Consider the following 24,330-nt stretch of genomic DNA (forward strand, 5'->3'; position numbering starts at 1 on the left):
GGTTGAATAATACCAGATCCTTTGCATTTCCGCCACAAATTCTTTTAGCTTCTGTATTGAATAGAACAATATCAGATCTGTCTGCTAAAATGAAGCACACCTAATTAACAAGATTGTATCTCTGCTTGGTGAAAACTCCAACACTGAACTTTTCACTATGCAGTGGAGTATGTGCTGATCTGAAACTTCCTGGCAGATTAAAACTGTGTGCTGAACTGAGACTCTCTTAATGTTCTACTCATAAAAAACAATCTTGGTGCTGTCACCCAACTTTTCAGGCACAGTTCTGTACCTGGAAATCTTTTGAAAGAAAATATAATAAATGTCCTACCCAAATAAAAAAAAAAGGTCGAGATTATTGGGTTTCTGTGACACTAGATGTATTGAGCATCAAGCTTCAATTAATGTTTTTTTTCTTTAACTTTTTCTTGTAATTGTTCAAAGACCTCAAGAACTTTCTGTTTTGAGTAGAATTTTTCAAGTAATGCATCAACACTTTTAGCTGCTATGCAGTGGCTTTGAAACCTGAAACCCAGGTGCAGGTACTTATACAAATGAAATGACACAGTTTCAGGCTGAACACCCCATTACGTTCAATGCTATTCCAGAACATGGAGAGCCTCTGTGTTTCTGTTAGTATGTAAGGGGGAATTTTCAGTAGACTGGGGTGGCAGTGAGAATTTGGATCAAGGAGGGAGGTGTGCTAGGGTAATCCATACAGTTATGTGAACTGCTGTACCAAGATGGCTTAGTGGCTAAAGCACCTGCCTAGCATGCAGGAGGCCCAGGTTTGATTCCCGGCCTTGGTACAAATTTTCATTCATTACTTCAGTCTACATGAATATAAGTTTTAACCATTTGAAAAAAAAAATCTTGCTTTGTTTGGCTTTTACATGCAAGAAACATGTTTTTGGGAGGTTTTTTAAGCACACTAGTTTTCTAGTTTAAACTGGTATGAATCATTTCAAACTTTGTGTCTAGGTAGATAGAGTGATAAAGTCAGACTGTAATTTTTTTCATCAAATAATCTTTATCCATTGTCAAGATACAAAGTCTATGTAAACATAGCTAATAAAATTCTTTATTATAGGAATTAAAAGCACAAAAATGATTTAAATTGAATCAAACAAATAAAAATGCATCTTACAAAAATTGAAGACTTGCTTTCAAAAAGCTAGCCTCGTTTGGATTTTAAGTGCAAAACACACATTATTTGTGACCTTTTGTATGTGTGCCATTTCTACCATTCAAACATGTGCAAATCTGTTCAAATTTTGAAAGAAAGTAGACAAAACATGTGCTTAATGATCATCCTGTTTTGTGAAAGCTTTATCTGTGGCCATTGACTCACCTGGCAGCTTCAAAGAAATTTAAATCAAAACATGAGAGACATTCCAGCTGGGACCCCTAAAGTGGTGGTCCATCACCTTCCCAACCTCCACAACTTCCTAGTCCATCGCTATGCCACTCCCTATCCCAGCCCTTTCAACAAGGATCATATCCCTGAGGAAAACTCAGGTTCAAGACCTGCCCAATCCATCCACCCAGTACTTAGTATTCCAGTCCTGTCACAGGTTTATCCTATCTCATAGGGAGCTGTGCCACCTATGAAAGCAGCCATGTCATTTACTACCTCTGTTCCAATCATTGTACAGCTTTTTATATTAGTCTGACTACCAACAAGCTGCCCATGAAGATGAATGTCCACTGCCAAACTGTGGCCATGAGCAAAGTAGACCACACTGTGGCATAACATGCATCTGGACATAGCGTGCTTGATTTCAGTGGCTGTTTAATTATCCAAGCCATCTGGATCCTCCCCTCCACCACCAGCTTTTCTGAACTTCACAGATGGGAGTTATCATTACAATATATTCTCTGCTCCCATGCATACCCCAGCCTCAACCTACTCTCCCCATACCCTCCCCCCAGCAGTTTCCACTCCCTCGTCCTGTCATCTCCTCCCCATCCTTGTCTCTCACCATATTTGCTTGTCATCTTCTGCCAATGAACTTGCCCATCTTTCCCCATTCATCTTCTTTTTTGCTCCTTTTTTCTCCCCACTTCTCTGAGTTTCTCTTTTTCTGATGAAGACTATGGCTGAAAGTTTTGTGTAAGTGTCTTTTAATTGTTCCTGTCTGCAGCTTAATGTGTCTTCTTTAGAGTAAGCAGCAGTTTATCTTTTTCTACATTGGAAATATTTACTTCTGCATTTTGGTATCTTCTGTCAAGAAGACAAATTAAATTTTTAAGAGAAGCTTTTCTTGTTTAATTTTGTAGACTAAATGCCATTTGTATGAAGGCCCCATAAAGCAAATTACACACACACAATTTAAAAAATAAATACATGTATATTCAGCATAAATTAGAAACATGAGTCTTTTTAAAGTCCTCTTTCAGAAATTGTATCCCTCCTTTGACAAAGTGCTGACTACTTTCTTGCTCAATGGATTAATATATCGAGGCACTTGAGATCTGAGTGGTACTGGATGACGAGATTTGCTTCTAAACTTTTTCTAAGTGAGAGCTTTCTTAGTCATAGGCTGTGCATGAGATTTGTTTATGGATTAAATCTGTGTGGTAGTTGTGGGAGAAGGAACCCTTACTGAAGTTGTTGCTGTAGGTGTTGACAGACACTGTGGTGGAGCACTTAAGTTTACCATAGAATTCTAGGCTCTAGGGAAGTGATCATTTAACATGAAATAGGTGACAGCTTCCAAAGTGCAGATATTGTTTGCTCATTGGTAGGTGGAGGACCAAAATGGCTCTTGTAGTGTAGCAGACATTCTGGTCCTACCATTAAGCAACCAAACTATTTTCTCCTTGTTAACATAAATGCCACACTTAATTTTCATTATTTAATTTAACTTATTTATTCACTCACAAACTTTCTCTGTTCTGTTATATTTTATATGGCTCCCCCCCCCCCCCCCCTTTCATTCCTTGTTTTTCACATCGTCATTTCAGTTTCTAATTGCACTATTCATTTCACTTCTCATTTCTCTTCCTGTATCAGTATTTATTTCTCCACCTGTTTTTGTATTAACTGGGGACTGAAGATGTAGCAGTTCTTGCTAGCATACTATTTTTGACCTCCTTCTCTCTCTGATGCCTCCTTCTTTATCCTTGTTTTCACTTTTCCTCACAACAGGTGAGGCCCTGTGTTTCAGGAATCTGAGTGACCTGCCCCTCCTTTCAGACATTCCACAGATTATCCATCTTTCCTTCATGGGGAAGGAACTAGTAGTTTTGAAAGCTAGGAATAGTTTTTTTTCATTTTTAAACGTGTCTTTCTACAGTACTGACATATTTCCACCTGCAGGTAAATTCTTGCCAACCTCTTTGTCTCTTAGTAATTTTATAGTTTTCTCTAGTGAATTTTCCTTTTGATACCATTAAGTTTTAACTATGGACACTCAAAGCATGATTAAATGTGGGTGGAAGTGTCTTTTTGCCTTTTTCAGTTTAGTTGAGTTTTGCGCATACATTGAGTTCTGAAGGCTGAAATTGAGAAGAATTATTCAACACATTTCCCATACAGCTCTAAATCAGTATTTTTTATTACGTGGTCTACATTATCATTAATATTTTCTGTGCTCTTATGTTCCTCCATATTTGTGAGTGACATAGCTTTTGATGCCAATGGACAAAACACAGTTATTGTACTTTCCCTTCGGTTGCTCATTTTCAAGCAGTACTATTTCACAAATGATTCTTAACTCTTTCACTGCAATGACAGGAAAGCAGATCCAAAATCCTTGTGCGGTGCCGGAAGGTGAAGCATACAAAATCGAAAAGTACACACACACACACACACACACACACACACACACACACACACACACACACACATGTGTGGGCATAGCAATAAAATGGTTAAAAATGACATGACTCCTTAACCAATCATGCCGATTTTTGGGCAAAACATACTAATTCCTTGTGTGCATTCATTGCTCAATTCAACTGTACAACAGTAGTAAACTAACTTGATAGGTTTTTATCTGCAAATAAAAATAATTTTAAGTACAACTCTTCTTTGCATTCTAAGCCTGCTTTGTTATTCTGTGTGCATTTTTATTAACTTGGTTAAAATAGCTATAAATATTGTTTTGACAGCTTTATTGGTCGTATAATCTTCTGCTTTCTCAGCTTCTTACAATTATTCAGTTCTTTAACTGAGTGCACAGATTAAACACTTTCATCATTAGGGGCTTTAATTGAAGTGCTAATTCCTGATGCAGACACTGATAATATTTTGTATTTTGTTACTTGTTTTAGTTTACTTTTAAATATACCATCATTACCAGTGAGCATGTGTTGACTAATTCAATTTGAAATGTAATAGTTTTAATAGTATAAAAGTAAGTAAATATATATATATGTGAATTAATAAATGTGTGACTGAACAAATATTCAAAACTAGGAACACTTGCACAAAGAATGATAAAATGTTCTACTTCATGATATCAAATGTAACTATGAATTATAACAGACATTATTTTTGTAAAAAGGAAATAACTGGCATCCTTATATTGTCAGAAAGAGATGCTGAAGCTTCCAGAATTAAGAACATAAGAGGGATAAAGGAGACATGTGGAAAATATGAAAATTTGTAACTGAGCTCGGTCACTCTCTCAGAGAAGTGGAATGATGATTTAAGAAATAAAAAATTTATGAGGTTGTAGTTACAGTTAGGTGGAAAGGATAGATTGCATCTCACCACATAGAAGGGGTGCTGAGTTGTAAACAGGTACAATGAACAAAAATGCTAGAAATATTTCAGCACTCGAACAAAGCGCATCTTCAGAAGTAGAAAACCCACACACATTCGCATAATCACATCTCTCACACACGGCCACTGTCTCAGGAGCTAAGATCTGTCTACAACCTTGTCTAATGTTTGAATGGCAGTTTAGCTCAGCTGGATAGTGGGTGTAAGGAAAAGGTGTGGGGTGGGAAGGAAAAGGGATAGTTCCATAGTGCTGGTGGAGAGTGCTAGTGCTGTGAACGGGAATTTGGAGGTACGTGATACGAACAGGATAGGTCTGCTAGGTGAAGCTTCGGGAAGGAGAGCTTGGGAGTGGGCGGAGTTAAAGGAGAGAGTACAGGGGGGGAAACAGTTATGTTGGTGCATTGGCAGGATAGAAGGTTTGTGTAGTACCTGAACGGGAGCATAGAAGCGGATGGGCAACTGGAGGACAGAGACTAGCAGAGGTTGAGGTTAGAAGGGTTGTAGAAATGAAGGATCTGTTGTAGGGACAGTTTGAATCTGAGCAGCTCAGAAAAGCTGGTGCTGGTGGGAAGAATCGATAAGGCGCAGGGTGTGACTCTGTCAAAAGAAAGTGAAAGCATTATGTTGAACGGCATCATCAGCAGCTGCACAGTCCAGCTGTCTCTTGGCCACAGTTTGGTGGTGGCCATTCATGGGACAGACTGCTTGTTAATTGTCATGACCACTTAACATGTTGCTCAGTGGTTGTAGCTAAGTCAGTAGACCACATTGCTGCTTTCACAGGTGGTTCTGCCTTTGATAGGATGGGATATAAGATGCCTGTGACAGGACTAGAGTAGTTGTTAGTGGGAGAATGTATGAGACAGGCTTTGCATGTAGGTCTGTTGCAGGGATGTGAGCTATGAGGCAAGGGGTTGGGAGCAGAGATGGAGGAGGAACAGACAAGGACATTCGTAGGTTGGGTGGGTTGCAGAATACCACTGTGGAATGGGTGAGGAGCATATTCCTCATTTTATGGCATGATGAATGTTGTTGTTGTGGTCTTCAGTCCTGAGACTGGTTTGATGCAGCTCTCCATGCTACTGTATCCTGTGCAAGCTTCTTCATCTCCCAGTACTTACTGCAACCTACATCCTTCTGAATCTGCTTAGTGTATTCATCTCTTGGTCTCCCTCTACAATTTTTACCCTCCAATGCTAAATTTGTGATCCCTTGATGACTCAAAATATGTCCTACCAACCAGTCCCTTCTTTTTGTCAAGTTGTGCCACAAACTCCGATTCTCCCCAAATCTATTCAATACCTCCTCATTAGTTATGTGATCTACCCATCTAATCTATAGCATTCTTCTGTAGCACCACATTTCAAAAGCTTCTATTCTCTTCTTGTCCAAACTAGTTATCGTCCATGTTTCACTTCCATACAAGGCTACACTCCATACAAATACTTTCAGAAACGACTCCTGACACTTAAATCTATACTCGATGTTAACAAATTTCTCTTCTTCAGAAACGATTTCCTTGCCATTGCCAGTCTACAGTTTATATCCTCTCTACTTCCACCATCATCAGTTATTTCACTCCATAAATAGCAAAACCCCTTTACTACTTTAAGTGTCTCACTTCCTGATCTTCCAAGTCCTTTGCTGTCTCTGAGAGAATTACAATGTCATCGGCGAACCTCAAAGTTTTTATTTCTTCTCCATGAATTTTAATACCTATTACAAATTTTTCTTTTGTTTCCTTTACTGCTTGTTCAACATACAGATTGAATAACATCGGGGAGAAGCTACAACCCTGTCTCACTCCCTTCCCAACCACTGCTTCCCTTTCATGTCCCTCGACTCTTATAACTGCCGTTGGTTTCTGTACAAATTGTAAATAGCCTTACGATCCCTGTATTTTAACCTTGCCACCTTCAGAATTTGAAAGAGAGTATTCCAGTCAAAAGCTTTTTCTAAGTCTACAAATGCTAGAAACGTAGGTTTGCCTTTTCTTAATCTTTCTTCTAAGATAAGTCGTAAGGTTAGTATTGCCTCACGTGTTCCAACATTTCTACGGAATCCAAACTGATCTTCCCCGAGGTCCGCTTCTACCAATTTTTCCATTCGTCTGTAAAGAATTAGCGTTAGTATTTTGCAGCTGTGACTTATTAAACTGATAGTTCGGTAATTTTCACATCTGTCAACACCTGCTTTCTTTGGGATTGGAATTATTATATTATTCCTGAAGTCTGAGGGTATTTCGCCTGTCTCATACATCTTACTCACCAGATGGTAGAGTTTTATCATTACTGGCTCTCCTAAGTACGTCAGAAGTTCTAATGGAATGTTGTCTACTCCCGGGGCCTTGTTTCGACTTAGGTCTTTCATTGCCCGGTCAAACTCTTCATGCAGTATCTTATCTCCCATTTCATCTTCATCTACATCCTCTTCGATTTCCATAATATTGTCCTCAAGTACATCGCCCATGTATAAACCCTCTATATACTTCTTCCACCTTTCCGCCTTCCCTTCTTTGCTTAGAACTGGGTTTCCATCTGAGCTCTTGATATTCATACAAGTGGTTCTCTTCTCTCCAAAGGTCTCCTTAATTTTCCTGTAGGCAGTATCTATCTTACCCCTAGTGAGATAAGCCTCTACATCCTTACATTTGTCATCTAGCCATCCCTGCTTAGCCATTTTGCACTTCCTGTCGATCTCATTTTTGAGACGTTTGTATTCCTTTTTGCCTGCTTTGTTTACTGCATTTTTATATTTTCTCCTTTCATCAATTAAATTCAATATTTCTTCTGTTACCCAAGGATTTCTATTAGCCCTCTTCTTTTTACCTACTAGATGGTCTACTGCCTTCACTACTTCACCCCTCAAAGCTACCCATTCTTCTTCTACTGTATTTCTTTCCCCCATTCCTGTCAATTGCTCCCTTATGCTCTCCCTGAAACTCTGTACAAACTCTGGTTCTTTTAGTTTATCCATGTCCCATCTCCTTAAAATCCCACCTTTCTGCAGTTTCTTCAGTTTTAATCTACAGTTCATAACCAATAGATTGTGGTCAGAGTCCCCATTATGTAATCTATCTGATACCTTTTAGTATCTCCAGGATTCTTCCATGTATACAACCTTCTTTTCTGATTCTTGAACCAAGTATTAGCTATGATTAAGTTATGCTCTGTGCAAAATTCTACCAGACGGCTTCCTCTTTCATTTCTTCCCCCCAATCCATATTCACCTACTATGTTTCCTTCTCTCCCTTTTCCTACTGATGAATTCCAGTCACCCATGACTATTAAATTTTCGTCTCCCTTCACTGCCTGAATAATTTCTTTTATCTCATCATACATTTCATCAATTTCTTCATCATCTGTAGAGCTAGTTGGCATATAAACTTGTACTACTGTAGTAGGTGTGGGCTTCGTATCTATCTTGGCCACAATAATTCATTCACTATGCTGTTTGTAGTAGCTTACCCACATTCCAATTTTCCTATTCATTATTAAACCTACTCCTGTGTTACCTCTATTTGATTTTGTGTTTATAACACTGTAGTCACCTGACCAGAAATCTTGAATGATGAAAGGTAGTCAAAATGCTGGCAGAGAATGTGATTCAGTTGTTTCAGTCTGGGTGGTACTGAGTCTTGAGAGGAGTCTCCTTTGTGGCCAAATAGTGGTGTGAGAGACATATAGGCGACTGGTGAGACAAGGCACAGGAGATCTGTTTATGAACAAGATTAGGAGGATAATTTTGGTCATCGGAGGCCCTATAAGACCCTTTTCATGTTTAGAGAGGGACTCTTCATCACTGCAGATTTGCTGACCATGGGTGGCTAAGCTGTGTGGTAGTGACTTAATAGTGTGCAATGGGTGGCAGCTGTTGAACTGAGATGTGTTTAGTGGTTGGTAGATTTGATGTGAATGGAAGTACTGATGTAGCCATCTTTAAGATGGAGGTCAACATTGAGGAAGATGTTTTGGACTGAGGAGGGCCAGATTGAGCAAATGGGGGAGAAGGGATGTGGGTAGTGTGACCTCATCCCTGGGCCAGATCATGAAGATGAATCCGAAGTGAGGGATTTGGTATATTGGGTGGTTATGAGAGATTACTTCAGGTGGACCATGAATAGGTTACAGTGCCATGTGGGTGCCCATTGCTATACCATATAATTGTGTGTAGGTGATGCCTTCAAAAGAGAAGTAATTATGGGTGAAGATGCAATTGATCATGGTGCCAAGGAAGAAAGCTGTAGGTTTCGAGTCAGTAAGATGTTGGTAAAGGTAGTGTTCAATAGTGGCAAGGACATGGATCTTACTATTGAGGAACATTACACCCACAATGACAGAGTGCCAGAAGAATATGAATTGTGGAGAGTCAGTAGCGGAAATGGTTGGTGTCTTTTTAAGTTGAGCAGCAGTCTACCCTTTCTATTTCATGCTATTCCATCCTGGACTTTCCATTGTTTGAGGTTGTAGTTTTGTAACAGGCAGTAAGTAAACTGTTACATGTGGAGCATAAATTCCTGGCAATCTTCAATAATGATAAAAGCTGAAGAAATGAAGAAGAAAATGGGACTTGAGTCTGGATCTCCTGCTTACTAGGCAGATGTAATAACCATAGGGGTATTGCTAACACAGCTGCATGAACAATCCTAGTCCAATGCCCTAACCCACATGCCCCTAGGAAAATTTAATTCCTGGAAATCTGATACTGTTCAGGATGAGAGAAGGCTGTTGATTATTCAAATATCAAAGGATGAGAAAGTAGGAGTGGGAATAAAACTAAACAATCTTGAAAAGTAAAATTCAACAATAACAAACAGTAGCAACAAGGAGAGACTGAGTCAGTGAAGATTGCAAGAGGGGCAGAAATTAGAAATGAAATAAGGTCAGTTGATGGCAGAAAGTTAAAAACAAAGACAGGAAAGCTGTAGGTGTGAGGGTTATATAAGCCTATTTTTGCTTGAAAATACATTCAGATGAAAATTCCAACAGTTCACAAAAGGAAGATGTGAAATAGTTGGTGACATGACCAACTAAAACATAATAATGGTTTTTGAAATGATCAAGGGAACTAGGAATGGCTAAGCATATGTTATTTAAACAAGATAGAAAAATTTTAATAATAGAACATTTCCAGTGTTTTAATAAATAGAATAACAGGTTTTAAAGAATTTAAATAAAAAAAATAAACTACAGGGTAACTCAAGCACTTGATAAAGGTTTACTAGTGCCCAATTCTTAAAGGAAGTGTTACTTAAGAGAACAAAACAATTTTAGAGACTCCCTATAATGTGTTTTCAAATCTCGTAAACTTCCCAATGAGTACAGAATGTTTAGTGATACACAGGCAACAGGATTTTTTCTTTTTTTAAAGGTATTAACTTTTTAAGGAAGACAACCATCCGAAGAACACCCCCAATGTGTTTTCAAGTCAAACTTCCTATTATGTAGAGTTAAATTAAGATATTAAAGTCTCAGTAATTTTGCCACATGTAGTAAAATCTTACACTCTCTTTGAATTACACAAAGTACTAACCATTTAACAGAAAAAAACAACCAATTCAGAGACAATTTTGCAAATGCTTACAAATTGCTTTACGTTACCCTTGATTTGATGAGCCTTTTGCAGAGTCGTCATCCCTCAGTTGTTGCAGACTCGAGCATCCTTCCACCCCATTGGACCAGCATCATCTTCTGAAAGGCCTGACCCTCATGCTGGCAAAACTAGAACACAGTGTGGCATATGTTAACGGTCGGTTCCATACCACTTGTCTAGAAGTAAATAAATACTTCGGTGTGAAATACCACAATGCCTTTGTGAAACCACAGTCAATATGAAAGCACCAAGCTACCAGGCTCTCAAAAAGGCAACAAAAGGAAACCAAGGCCTGCAACTCCCATGTAGCCATATCAAACCAAAACATAGGAGTAATGCTACAGAAACCCAGAACAACTCAGGAGGTGGCAGACAGACGCAAAGGTTAAACCAAACAGCCCCACAAGTTAGATCACCTCTGGAGAAGACATCAACTTGCACAGTTGAAGGGTGAAGTTTAAGGATATGCACTCATTACCTTGAATATGTCAGGAAACATCTAGAAAAGAACACCAGACGGGCCTTCAGAGTAACTGAATAAATATGAAACAACTGCCACCAAGGCGCCACTATTCCAGCTCATTTTCTGCAGTTCAGTTAAGCCATTAGTTTTGTAACTAGCATCAAATTTCATATCTGGGATCACAGTAGTATAACAACTGCAATGAATGCCAGAAGTTAAAGAAGATCACTAATTAGTGGAAAATGACAACCAAATGCAGACACCAGTAAAGCCTCTCGTTCTGAAAAGCAATAGGCTCTCCTCATGTCCATTCTGACAGTTGCGTGCTAACTCCTGCTGCCACTTCTGACTTCTGTCTGGCCAGAGCCACTCCACCTGACCGCCTTGTATCCGTCACTCTTTCAGCCATGCTGCCAATTGCACCCTCTTGAGGCTATCGTCGCTGAAATTGAACTGCTGCCATGAGGCCAGTGCATCCACCAGAACAATAACATCTCAGGAGTGAACTAATAAAGGACAGACAGACACTAAGAATTTAAAAGAGGCTGAGCCACATGGCTCAGTTTGCATTGTTTAACAAAGTTTTCGATTCTTGTATCTGTAATGTAAAAGATACTCCAGTTCACATAATGTATGTTGCCTCTTAATAGTGGCTGGAATAAGGAGCCAGGCATAAAATATTGTGTATAATGGAAACTGATTAACAATTGTTGCTTGAATATTCAAAAACAAAAAAAAAGAAGAAGGCTGAAGAATTGAAAGAAATTGGAAGGTATACATATACTGAGTGGACTTTAATTGGCATTAATATCAACAGATGTTCATTATTCAACACATCTATTCAGCATTTAAGTTTACGTACTTCTTTTTCTTGTTACCACCATTGTGCATAGAGCTTGGTATGACAGTACTGGTTCCAGATCGCCCCTCCTCTGCTCACGCAAATTCTTCTTGTCTGCTTTGATCCTCTTGATGTAGGATTTTTGGCGTGGGTGAAACGATGAACAGATGTGATTATAAATGAACGTCATGTCACTAATTATCTTTATAACACTTCTTTAATGTCTGGTTAGAATACACATTTTTCAACAAAACTAATGCGGCAGAATTTGTGATACATCCGCCCACTACCAATTATGGAGACAAACAGATGAATATACAGAAATTATAAAATGGAAGAGTGTATCTCTATTTGTTTTGTTTGTATCATAAGATTAGCACTGGTACAAAATAACTTATTATTTTATATGAAAAGAACAAGAGGAATAATAACAATATGATTTGATCACCTCCTTAGTACATCCATATGGCAAGCATTTGGTGTTATCAAGTTGAAATAAAATGCTGAACAGTGCTTATACATGAGTATCTAAAATGAAATGACCATCCTTGTAGATGTTTTGCTTGTTACATGCCTGACAAAACAGTGAGACAAGGGAAAATTTTTTCTATGTTGACAGTCCAAAGAAAAAGCCATGCAGTATGTAATGTGTTAATGCCAACAAGAAAGTTTTAGATCTTAAATGAATAGTGCAAATCTAAATAGAGTGTTGCTTGCAGGGTTAGTTGTTATATGTGTACACGAATTATGCAGTCTGCCTTAGGGAAACACAATCACTGTCTTATAATTCTACAATTATTTTTATATATTTCAGATTCAGTTCACACAAAAATGTATCATTACGGTTTTCGACTTATTACCAAGTTATTATCAGATGATATGAATGTGCTACAAATTAATTTGCCAACTGGAGAGGCCTGGAAGGCACTCACAACGTTATGTTTCATTACTATCTTTGAATTGATGTGTAGAGTGATAAAAACAATAATTTTAGGATTGTTTTATTCATAAGAAACAATTTATGTAGTTGGTATTTTTTATGCTCTGATGAGTTAATGCATTAGTAAATTAATCTTGCCAAATGTTACAGATTCGTGATGGGCACAACAAACAATCACCATTGATTGGACGATACTGTGACAGTGCCATACCACCAACTATTATTTCCACGTACAACCATCTTTGGATGGAATTTACTTCAGATGTTTACAGACAGGGGCATGGATTTTTAGCAAATTACACTACAATTGATACTGGTAAGACATGGAATTTGCATATAGTTTTCCTCACTAATTGATTAATTACAGAAACACTATGACTAGTGATGTCCAGTCATTTTGTACATCATCATTGGCCCTCCCTTCCAGAAGCCATGTAGATGAAAATATTACTAGTACTTCCAGTTGTGGTTATAGACATTCAGTGTAAACACTATGACTAGTGATGTCCAGTCATTATGTACATCGTCATTGGCCCTCCCTTCCAGAAGCCATGTAGATGAAAATATTACTAGTACTTCCAGTTGTGGATATAGACATTCAGTGTTTTCTTTAAGAATATTTAAATCAGTAAATAAAATATAGAATTTAAAATATTTGGTCTTGATACATGGGATTTAATTTAAATTCATCACTAATTTTCCCCTGCATGTGATCCAAAATCTTCCATCTTTTTATCTGTAATAATATTAACTTGAGTACCCAACATACAGTTTGTTATCTGTTTTAGGCAGTACTAGCCATTTTGTAACATATATATTTATTCTTATGATGTAGTTAACATTTCTGTTATGCCATAGTCATTTTGAAATTGTGCCTCACCAGTTTCTATTTTCTTTAATACACAAACTTCATCATATGTTGAAACTTTTGTTTTCTCTCCTTTTGCCGTGTGCCTTTTTTGCCCTTTTGTTGATTCTTTTATCACTTTGAAAACTCAAGCACTTATCAGAAGAATTATTTCCATCCTTTCCAAAAATTGGTTCTTGGAATTCAGAAAGTTTGTTGATTGCATGCCCTTGTAATGCCCAATTTATTAAATGTTTACATGCTGTGTTATTACTGTGGATGTAGAAACACACATGCCTGTAATTTACAACCCACCAACAATTCATCACAAATTTCATCAACGAGTTAGAGAGAGATAAACGGGTTCCACAGACATAAATGGAAACACATTATTTGGAAGAGTTTAAAATTATTTTGGTGTCTTATTACAATGATCAAGTTGAAATAGTTTAATTAATTTTTAGCTCTGAATTATTTCCCAAGGTAAAATTCCCAACAAGGACTGAATTTCATAGTGCAGTTGTCACTAACAATTTCTTTTTAGATCAAAATATACCCAATGATTATGTCTAAAAGCAATAGTAAATGTTTTCGATGGTGCTCCTCCATAGTCATACACTATTTTTTGAAAGAATATGCCACAATTTGACTGAAAATTTCTGTATATTTATTGTGCACAATCAAGATTTCGGCTTTCCTGCCATTATTGAGTACAGTGCTAAAAGAAAGAATGTGCATGTAGTAAGACTCATAGGAGAATAATAATAATAATATTAATAAAAATATTTTAAAAAAGTAGACGCAAGCTGATACAAAATTACAATATATGCATTTACATCTTACTGTGTACTATGCAGGATGACATATCATTTCACACAATTATCGAGTACAATGCTAAAAGTTTAACATGGAAAACGTAGGTCATAAAGTAAAAGGATTAGACATGAGCTGATATACAATTACAAGAGATGCACTTACTTCTTAGACCATTAACATCATATTACTGTGTACTGTGCAGGATAACAGATACACAGTTCAACAGATTTTCTTAACGTGATATAAATGATACAAAATTAACGTCTTGTAGGAAGGCAGCACATTATCATACAAGCATGTCATCTCTGGGAAAGTCAGCCAAAAGCAGGTAAGCATGAGACTATTACATGCCTTTGAGAAGTAACTATGAAAGTGTTGTCAAAGAATGTAAACTCTAGAAGAGTTGGCACAGTGAAATGTAGAAGTTTCATGGATATAAGATTACTTGTGTTAGGTGTCATCTGACTGTGTGTGATTGCCTTTGGAAGTTTCATTGTGAATCATCATCTTTGCATTTATAAGTAAACATTATTTTTTTAGTAATATGAAGTGAACATTTTTTTTTTCTTTCCCCCTATACTTCATCATACACATCCATCATATATCCATACACTTCATTATACTTGGCTGTGAGTTTGCTGCTTCTCCTCCTCCCCCTATTTCCCTCATCCCCCTCACCCCTAACATCATTACTGTACTAACCCAATCCAATGAATTAGTCTCACTTCCCCGCCCCTTCCCCCAAATTTCTTCACTGGGTCCATTGTAGTTTCTTCTCCCCTCCCCCCCCACTCACTCACCACCCTCCCCCCCCCCCCAACCCACACACACACACACACACACACACACACACACACACACACACACACACACAGCTCGCAAGCCTTGAAATCACTATATACCACTATGTCTGTCGTAATTTCCTGACTCTCCATCTGATTTGATTTGACTACATTCCATTATCCTCGTTTTGCTTTTGTTGATATTCATCCAATATCCTCCTTTCAAGATACCGTCCATTCTGTTCAACTGCTCTTCTAAGTCCTTTGCTGTCTCTGACAGAATTACAATGTCACCAATAAACCTCAAAGTTTTTATTTCTTCTCCCTGGACGTTCATTCCTACTCCAATTTGTTCTTTTGTTTCCTTTACTGCTTGCTCAATATACAATCTGAATAACATCAGGGATAAGCTACAACCCTGTCTCACACCCTTCTCAACCACTGCCTCATTTTCGTGCCCCTTGACTTTCGAAACTGCCATCTGGTTTCTGTGCAATTTGTAAGTAGCCATTTGCTCCCTGTATTTTACCCCTGCCACCTTTATAATTTGAAAGAGAGTGACATCTATAGCATATTAAAAAAATGTTTTGAACTATATATTTGTCATTCTGCATTGTACACAGCAATATAATGTTAATGGTCTAAGAATTAAGTATACCTCTCATAACTGTATATCAGCATACATCTAATATTTTTACTTTATGACCTATTTTTTGTATATCTGAAATGTGTTCACAGTTGCAAACATGAACAATAATCAGCTGCATAATGGAATTTCTATCGGACTGGGTTTTGAACCTGAACCTGGATTTCCCATTTATTGCAAGCAGTCAACTTACCATTAACGAATGGTCTACCCTATGGGAGGCCCTACTCACATGACCATTAAGCTATCCGAGTATGACTCACAGGCATACCGAAACTTCCATATGATGTCAACAATTTGTTTAGATGCACGCATGTCTGAGGGAACTCCACATTGTAATTCGGAATAACACAGGCACTCTAATATTGTATTTTTTGCATGTTTTGTTTTTAGCATTGTACTCAATAATTGCATGAAGTAATATGTCATCCTGCAAAAAACACAGCAAAATACATTATTAGTGTAAGTGCATATCTCATAATTTTATATCAACTAATTTTTATAACAAAGCATAGTAAACCATTAGGTTCAGAAGATAAAAGGAAAATACTTCATAACACTAACATGGTAAGTGGCTTAATAACTGTGTTTGAAGAAACTGTATGGAGAAACACTATGAAGAGTTTTACAAAGCAGACAATGTTTATAAAAATTTTTGCTCCTTCTTATACAAATTTATAAAGCGCTTTTGAGTTGTGTTTCCCCCTAAAACAAATAAGGATAAAATTAAACATTGGTCATGGGTGATGGATAACACATAGGATTAGAGGATCTTGAGCCAGGAATTGGGAGCACTGGGGATGAGTGATGAGATTTTGTAATCCATATTAAAGCTTTGGTACATTCAAACCATTCAGAACAATATTCATTAATTCCTCATTGTAGCAACCATCATTACACCTGCCAATAAATAACCAAACACAGAAACAAGATCGGCTTGAGAAGTACGGGACGTGATGTATAGATGTTGCTGTTTCAAAGAGATGACTATGGCAGAAAGTACCAATCTTACAAAGCTTAAATTTGAAGTTTGATGGTACTTCGTTGTTTAGTGTTTTTTGGCAGCCCGTCGGGCCTCATTGTCCAGAGACAGTGGTTGTGTGTACGTGTTGTGTGAATTTGTGTGTGTTTTCTGTTTTGAGAGAGGGACTTTTCCTCTGAAAGATTAAATTTATAGCAGTCTTTTTCATTGTGCCTGTCAATAATTTAGCATCTCCTCTATGTGGTAAGTTAGGTAGTAATCTGTTATTTTAATTTTCTTAATATTAAAGCTGGGCTAGATTTTACTCCGGAGGAGTCATTCCTTCATTTACAAGAGTAAAATATTGGGTGGCAGATTGTAAGTGAGTCATATGAGCTGCTAAGATGGACATCACAGTAGTTGAACAAATGAAGTGAACTTACTGGAAATTATGAAGAAAGTACACAAAATGCTATTGAATTACTGAAAGCGGATGAACCTCAAGACATAATAGGCATTTCAGAAATATTTGTTCATTGCATACTAATTAAAAATTTGGATATGAGAAAGCTGTATGCACAATGGGTGCCACTTATAGTCACACTGGAACAAAAAAACCAGCTTGAGGAGTCGGTTGAGCTCTTTGGCAATGTCTCACTGAAATAAAACCAAGTTCTTGGGCCAATTTGTAACCATGAATGAAACATGAGTGCATCATTTCAGATCAGAGACAAAGGAACAGTCAAAGCAGTGTACTGAAATGAAATGATCGTACAGCATTGTTGGCCGAGAGACCCCAAGTGGGGTGTTTGGCCACTGAAATTGCAAGTCCTTTTGAGGTGATGCCACTTCGGCGACTTGTGAGTGAATGATGATGAAATACAAACAACACCCAGTCATCACGAGGCAGAGAAAATCCCTGTCCCTGCCTGGAATCTAACCTAGGACCCTGTGCGCGGGAAGCAAGAATGCTACCACAAGACCACGAGCCGCGGACCCAAGCAGTGTACTAAAAGAGGTGAAGACAATTAATTCCATTTGCATGCAAGGTCATGGTGTGGGATAATTTTGACTGATTACATTCATAAAGGAAAAGCAATCAATGATGAGTGTTATGCAAATATATTGCTGTAGTTCAGTAGTGAACTCAGGCAAAAATGGCTGCATTTAGTGGAAAAGAAAGTTTTTCTTCATCACAACAATGCACCTCTTCACACATCCATTACCGTCACAGCAAAAGTAAGTGAGTTACAATTCGAATTTATTCCTCAAACATGCTGTTCACCAGGTTTAATCCCCTTCAATTATTTTATGCTTCCAAACTTCAAAAAATGACTTGATTGTATTAGATTTGGCAAAACGGAAGAGGTGGAGTCTGCAGTTGATTGTTGTTTTGTGGAGCTTGGTGGTTCTCTCTATAAACAGGGTTCTGAAGACATTGAATGTTTTGGCAAAAATGTACTGAGCTGAAAGGAGACCGTGTAGAGGAATGAAGATGTTTTTCCCCAAAAATTTTGTGTTTTCTTTGGCTGGTTGGATATATCTAGGAAAGTTTTTGTACATTAGTTTTATTCTGGCAGCCACCAAAATTGGAGTTTTCCTTTAGAAATTGGCATACAGTAGAATGATTACTTTTGAGAGCTTGCTTACTAATGCATCCCTGTGTGGATTTTGTGTCATATTAATGATCAGTATTATTGTAATACACTCACAGCAGACTCTATAGAACTTCGTCACATACGGTCAATAGTCTCTCGCAGCTGAAGCCAGACTGCGAGCAACAGCACATGATGAGAGAGGCAACCGAATGAAGGTAAGGAGGAGGCTGGGGCAGGGAGGGGGAAGAAGAGGAGGGTAAGGGTGTGGGACAGTAAAGTGCTGCTTATGGGAGTGTACAAGGACAAAGTGGAGAGAGGATAGGGCAGCCAGGTGCAGGAGGTTAGACGGAGCAGGGGAGACTGTGAGGGGGTAGTTGATTAAGAGAGAAGTAAAAAGATGGAGGGTGTGGGTTGTGTAGCGCTGGAATGAGAACACGTATGGGGCTAAATGAGTAAGGACAATGACTAATGAAGATTGAGGTCAAGAGGGTTATGGGAACATAAGATATATTTTAGGGAGAGTTCACACCTGCACAATTCAGAAAAGCTGGTGTAGCTGTTGACAGCCAGTCAAGGAATATTTCAGGGGAATTGATTAAAAAATTTATTTCAAAGGCCCAGTCAAATCTTTACAAGTTTACTTGTAGAGCAACTTGCACTGTGCCTACGTGACACAAGTTGCCCTGAGACCTCTGTTGAAACTGCAAGCGAATTCACGTCATTGGTTTTAGCCAATACCGTGTGTGGGTTGCAGGTCAGGTGTGTGGATGCTGGAGTTTTCTGCAGTGTGGAACACAGTTACCTCTCTCTCTTGTAATCCAGACCTTAAGCAGAACAGACATCTTTAGCTTTTCACGACCAGCCACCGATATAAGTTAACATGAACCTCTTCCCCTCCCATTGCCCATTTCAATTAATTGTTCGACCTCCTAGACTGGTCTAAACATGGTAACATCTGACGCTAGGTGCACCCCTTGTACACCGTACATTGAAATATATCCTCTTTATTGTACCTAGTTTCCTGTTTTGTCATTTAATGGCAGCCCTTGATGCCCACTCTCAAATCCTGATGCTCGACCTCCCGCACACTGTCATCACAAGGCAAATGTAACAACCTTCTCCCCCCTCCCTCTGACTATATACATTAACATTGGTGGCCAGAATTGGGATCATATAATTAACATTGAGGTTAGTGGAAAGGATCCAGATGACGCAGGCTGTGAAACAGTTTTTCACTGGCCATTTATGCAGACAGGAAACTTCTAGGTTGTCAAGCCCAAGCAGAGTGCATCACAGTGTTTGCAGCCTAGCTTGACTGGTTTCACAGGTAGCCCTACCTTTTATGAGATAGGTGATGTTTGTGCCCAGACTGAAGAAGGTGGTGGTGGGAGAATGTATGTGGCAGGACTTGCATCTAGGTCTATCCCTATAATAGACCTGTAACCCTCTATAAGATGAGTCTCTCTGTAGTGAGCAAGGCCTCATGTCCAGATTTCACTTTTTATTGTGTGCAATATTATTGGACTTTCTTAGAATTTGCAAATGCATTTGCACACCACATGACATGCCCATGTCATCGGCATAGAAAACGTGTTTCTGCTGTTACATGGTAGTGTAGCTTAGCTCCATATGTTATAAGGAAGTGCTGAGCCTTCTTCAGTACACTGTGCTGCTGTTTAGGCATCAGAATCCCATCCCACGCACTACAGTGGTCAGTCCTTTGATGAGATTGGCCATATTATATTACCAATTTTTCAGACTTTTTTTTTGCACTTTCTGACATCTTTTAGAGCATTAATGTGTGTAATATAATTTTTTTTAATATACTAGTTTTCCAGAAAGCTTAAATGTATGCCTGTTATTGTCACTTCATGGAAATTGAAGAACGTTATTCATAACTCCATAATGTGTCATAAAATTAATAATTTTATCTTGCATGTTATTGAATTGAGAGCCCATCATGAAATATTTATGTGTCAGGCAAAAAATAATAAAATCGTTATGTTGTTTCACATATGTATATATGTCTTGGGTGACCCTTATAATCTTGTTCATATGTGGCCATTTGTGTGAGTGTCTTCGTACAGATTCCTCTGTATGTGTTTTCTCCTGTTTAAGACTGGCAAAGGGATTCTGAAGAGGATTTTCCATTGTTTCTCTAAATTACTTTAGGTCAATGTCACACAATGTCCTCAGTTTCAGAGCATTGCAGTCAACAGCACAATATTGCTGGGCAAGTAGAAATAATTGTAAGTACTCCTACCAGTGACATTTGCTACAGGCAAATAATGGATGTTGAAGACACTCCCTTTCCTCATTAAAGTCTTGACTATTTCCTTTTATTCCAGACAGTCTCAACCATGCACCCAGAAATATTTTGATGACCTAACAATTTGCTAGAGTTGTCTCCAGTTAAATGTTTGTGAGATACAGCTACTCAGTAACTGTCCCATTTCATACTTCATGATACATTATGAGGTTCAGACTAGAATCTCTGACAACAATCAGATTATGGTTCACTATCACATATCCAACATGATGAGTGATACAGGTATCCAGCTGAATGTATTGTGTGTGTTTTAAGTTTTTATTGTAAGTGATAAAAGGTTTTCCATTGTCATTCCCCTTATGGTATTCAGCCAGTGTCAGCCATGAAGTTTAAAAGAAAACGTTTATATATGTTTTAAGTTTTTACTGTAAGTGTTAAAAGAATGTCCATTCCTATTCCCTGTATAGTAATCAGACAGTGTCATGAAGTTTAAAAGGAAGCATATGTGTTCGATGATGATTTAATTTCAAAGTTCATTTGTGTGTGACTCAGTGATTTGTGCATGGTAGTTGTAGATGTTGTTACATCCAAATGGTTTTTGACAAGGTGACTTTTTTCATCTACATATATACTCTGCTAGCCACCAAGCGGTGTGTGGAGGAGGGCACTATTCACGCCAAAGTCATATTTCCCCCCATCTGTTCCTCTTGCAGATCGTGTGAAGGAAAAATGACTGTCTGAATGCCTCAGTATGAGCTCTAGTTTCCCTTTCTTTGAATGGTGATCATTGTGAGATTTGAAAGTTGGTAGCAATAATATATGCTCTACATCCTCGGCGAAGGTCGGATTTCAGAATTTAGTGAGCAGCCCCTTCTGCTTGACATGTCATGTATCTGGGAGCATGTCTCACTTCTAGCTTTATATGAGATTTGTATTGCTCTTGCAATGGCTAAATGTACCAGTCACGAATTTTGCTACTCTTCTTTGGACCTTCTCAATCTCTTGAATCAGACTCAACTGGTATGGGTTCCATACAGACGAACAATACTCTGGATGAACTAAAGTATTGTAAGCAATTTCCTTTGTTGAAGGACTGCATCCCTTCAGGATTCTACCAGTAAACCACAATCTAGTGTCCACCTTACCTATTACTTGTGTAATCTGATCATTCCATTAGAGATCATTTTGAATAGTCACAGCCAGATACTTGACGGATGTTACTACACTCCTGGAAATTGAAATAAGAGCACTGTGAATTCATTGTCCCAGGAAGGGGAAACTTTATTGACACATTCCTGGGGTCAGATACATCACATGATCACACTGACAGAACCACAGGCACATAGACACAGGCAACAGAGCATGCACAATGTCGGCACTAGTAAGGTGTATATCCACCTTTCGCAGCAATGCAGGCTGCTATTCTCCCATGGAGATGATCGTAGGGATGCTGGATGTAGTCCTGTGGAATGGATTGCCATGCCATTTCCACCTGGCACCTCAGTTGGACCAACGTTCGTGCTGGACGTGCAGACCTCGTGAGATGACTCTTCATCCAGTCCCAAACATGCTCAATGGGGGACAGATTCGGAGATCTTGCTGGCCAGGGTAGTTGACTTACACCTTCTAGAGCACGTTGGTTGGCACGGGATACATACGGACATGCATTGTCCTGTTGGAACAGCAAGTTCCCTTGCTGGTCTAGGAATGGTAGAACGATGGGTTCGATGACGGTTTGGATGTAGCATGCACTATTCAGTGTCCCCTCGACGATCACCAGAGGTGTACGGCTAGTGTAGGAGATCGCTCCCCACACCATGATGCCGTGTGTTGGCCCTGTGTGCCTCGGTCGTATGCAGTCCTGATTGTGGCGCTCACCTGCACGGCGCCAAACACGCATACGACCATCATTGGCACCAAGGCAGAAGCGACTTTCATCGCTGAAGATGACACTTCTCCATTCGTCCCTCCATTCACCCCTGTTGCAACACCACTGGAGGCGGGCTGCACGATATTGGGGCGTGAGCGGAAGACGGCCTAACGGTGTGCGGGACTGTAGCCCAGCTTCATGGAGACGGTTGTGAATGGTCCTCGCCGATACCCCAGGAGCAACAGTGTCCCTAATTTGCTGGGAAGTGGCGGTGTGGTCCCCTACGGCACTGCGTAGGATCCTACGGTCTTGGCGTGCATCCGTGCGTCGCTGCGGTCCGGTCCCAGGTCGACGGGCACGTGCACCTTCCGCTGACCACTGGCGACAACATCGATGTACTGTGGAGACCTCACGCCCCACGTGTTGAGCAATTCGGTGGTACGTCCACCCGGCCTCCCGCATGCCCACTATACGCCCTCGCTCAAAGTCCGTGAACTGCACATACGGTTCACGTCCACGCTGTCGCGGCATGCTACCAGTGTTAAAGACTGCGATGGAGCTCCGTATGCCACGGCAAACTGGCTGACACTGACGGTGGCGGTGCACAAATGCTGCGCAGCTAGCGCCATTCGACGGCCAACACTGTGGTTCCTGGTGTGTCCGCTGTGCCGTGCGTGTGATCATTGCTTGTACAGCCCTCTCGCAGTGTCCGGAGCAAGTATGGTGGGTCTGACACACCGGTGTCAATGTGTTCTTTTTTCCATTTCCAGGAGTGTAGTTCCAAAGACTGGGCATTTATTATGTACTCAAACATTAATGGGGATTTGCACTGTGTTACACGCAGTAGGGTATACATACTAATATTGAGTGATAGCTGCCAGTCATTACACCACACATTTACTTTCTGCAAATCCTTTTGAGTGATACTTCTTTCCTATAGACTACAGCATCATCAGAAAACAGCAGTCTAATGCCATTGTCAGTACCATCAACCGGATTGTTTATGTAAATCATAAAAAACAGCAGACCTATTATGCTGCCCTGGAGCACACCTGGTGTTACACTTGTTTCTGTTGATGTCTCCCCATTTAGGACAACATACTGCTGTCCGTCTGTTTGAAAACTTTCTATCCAACTGCATATGTCATCAGACAGACTGTAAGCATGCACTTTTTGGAGCAAGCAACAGTGTGGAACAGAGGTGAATGCGTTTCGAAGATTGAGGGATATGGTATCAACCTGGGAGCTGGTATCTAGAGCCTGGTGTATATCATGCACAAGGAGGGCCAGCTGTGTCTCGCATGACAGCTGTTTCCTAAAACCATGCCAGTTTCTACAGATGAGCTTCTCAGAGACTAGTAAGCTCATTATTTCTGAACATAAAATATGTTCCATGATTCTGCAACAAATCAATGTCGGTGAAATTGGCTGGTAATTATGTGCATCCAATTTTCTACCCTTTTTATAGATTGCTATGACCTGGGCCTTATTCCAGTCCTGTGGAACTTTCTTGCTATTCCAATGATCTATGAGAGATCATGGATAAGAATAGTGCTATATTTGTAGCATAGTCAACATATGGGGATACCGTCTGGGCCAGATGCCTTCCTTGTGTCTAAGGATCTTAACTGTTTTACAATCCCAGATACACTAAACATTGTGTCAGCCATCCTTGCATTTGTTCAATAATTGAAAGGGGGAAAGTGCTGCAGTACTGTGCTGTAAACGAGTTTTTGAAAGCTAGGTTTAGAATTTCGGTCCTCTATTTATCATCATCTGTTACATTATTCTACATTATTCATACTGTCAGCAAGAGAAGGTATTGAATTATTTGTAGCATTCATAGATTTTACGTACGACCAAAATGTTTTGGAGGTATTTTTAGAATCTGCAGATAAACTATTGCTTTCAAATTCATTAAAAAAATCTATCATTGGCCTTTTGACAGCTGCTTTTATTTTGCATAATTTCTG

At 39.2% G+C, this 24,330-nt stretch overlaps 1 protein-coding gene and 1 non-coding gene across 2 annotated transcripts in view; both read left to right on the forward strand.

The window, feature by feature from the left end:
- Positions 1-24,330, forward strand: part of LOC126285431 (cubilin-like) — a 1,398,426-nt gene that overhangs the window by 452,599 nt on the left and 921,497 nt on the right. Inside the window, exon 21 of the mRNA XM_049984811.1 lies at positions 12,719-12,884. Within this exon, the coding sequence (XP_049840768.1) occupies positions 12,719-12,884 (166 nt within the window). The remainder of the gene's footprint in view (positions 1-12,718; positions 12,885-24,330) is intronic.
- On the forward strand, positions 738-809 carry Trnaa-agc (transfer RNA alanine (anticodon AGC)). The gene has a single exon. It is a non-coding gene; the product is annotated as a tRNA-Ala (tRNA).

The sequence above is a fragment of the Schistocerca gregaria genome, chromosome 8 (genome assembly GCF_023897955.1).
Source record: "Schistocerca gregaria isolate iqSchGreg1 chromosome 8, iqSchGreg1.2, whole genome shotgun sequence".
NCBI lineage: Eukaryota > Metazoa > Arthropoda > Insecta > Orthoptera > Acrididae > Schistocerca > Schistocerca gregaria.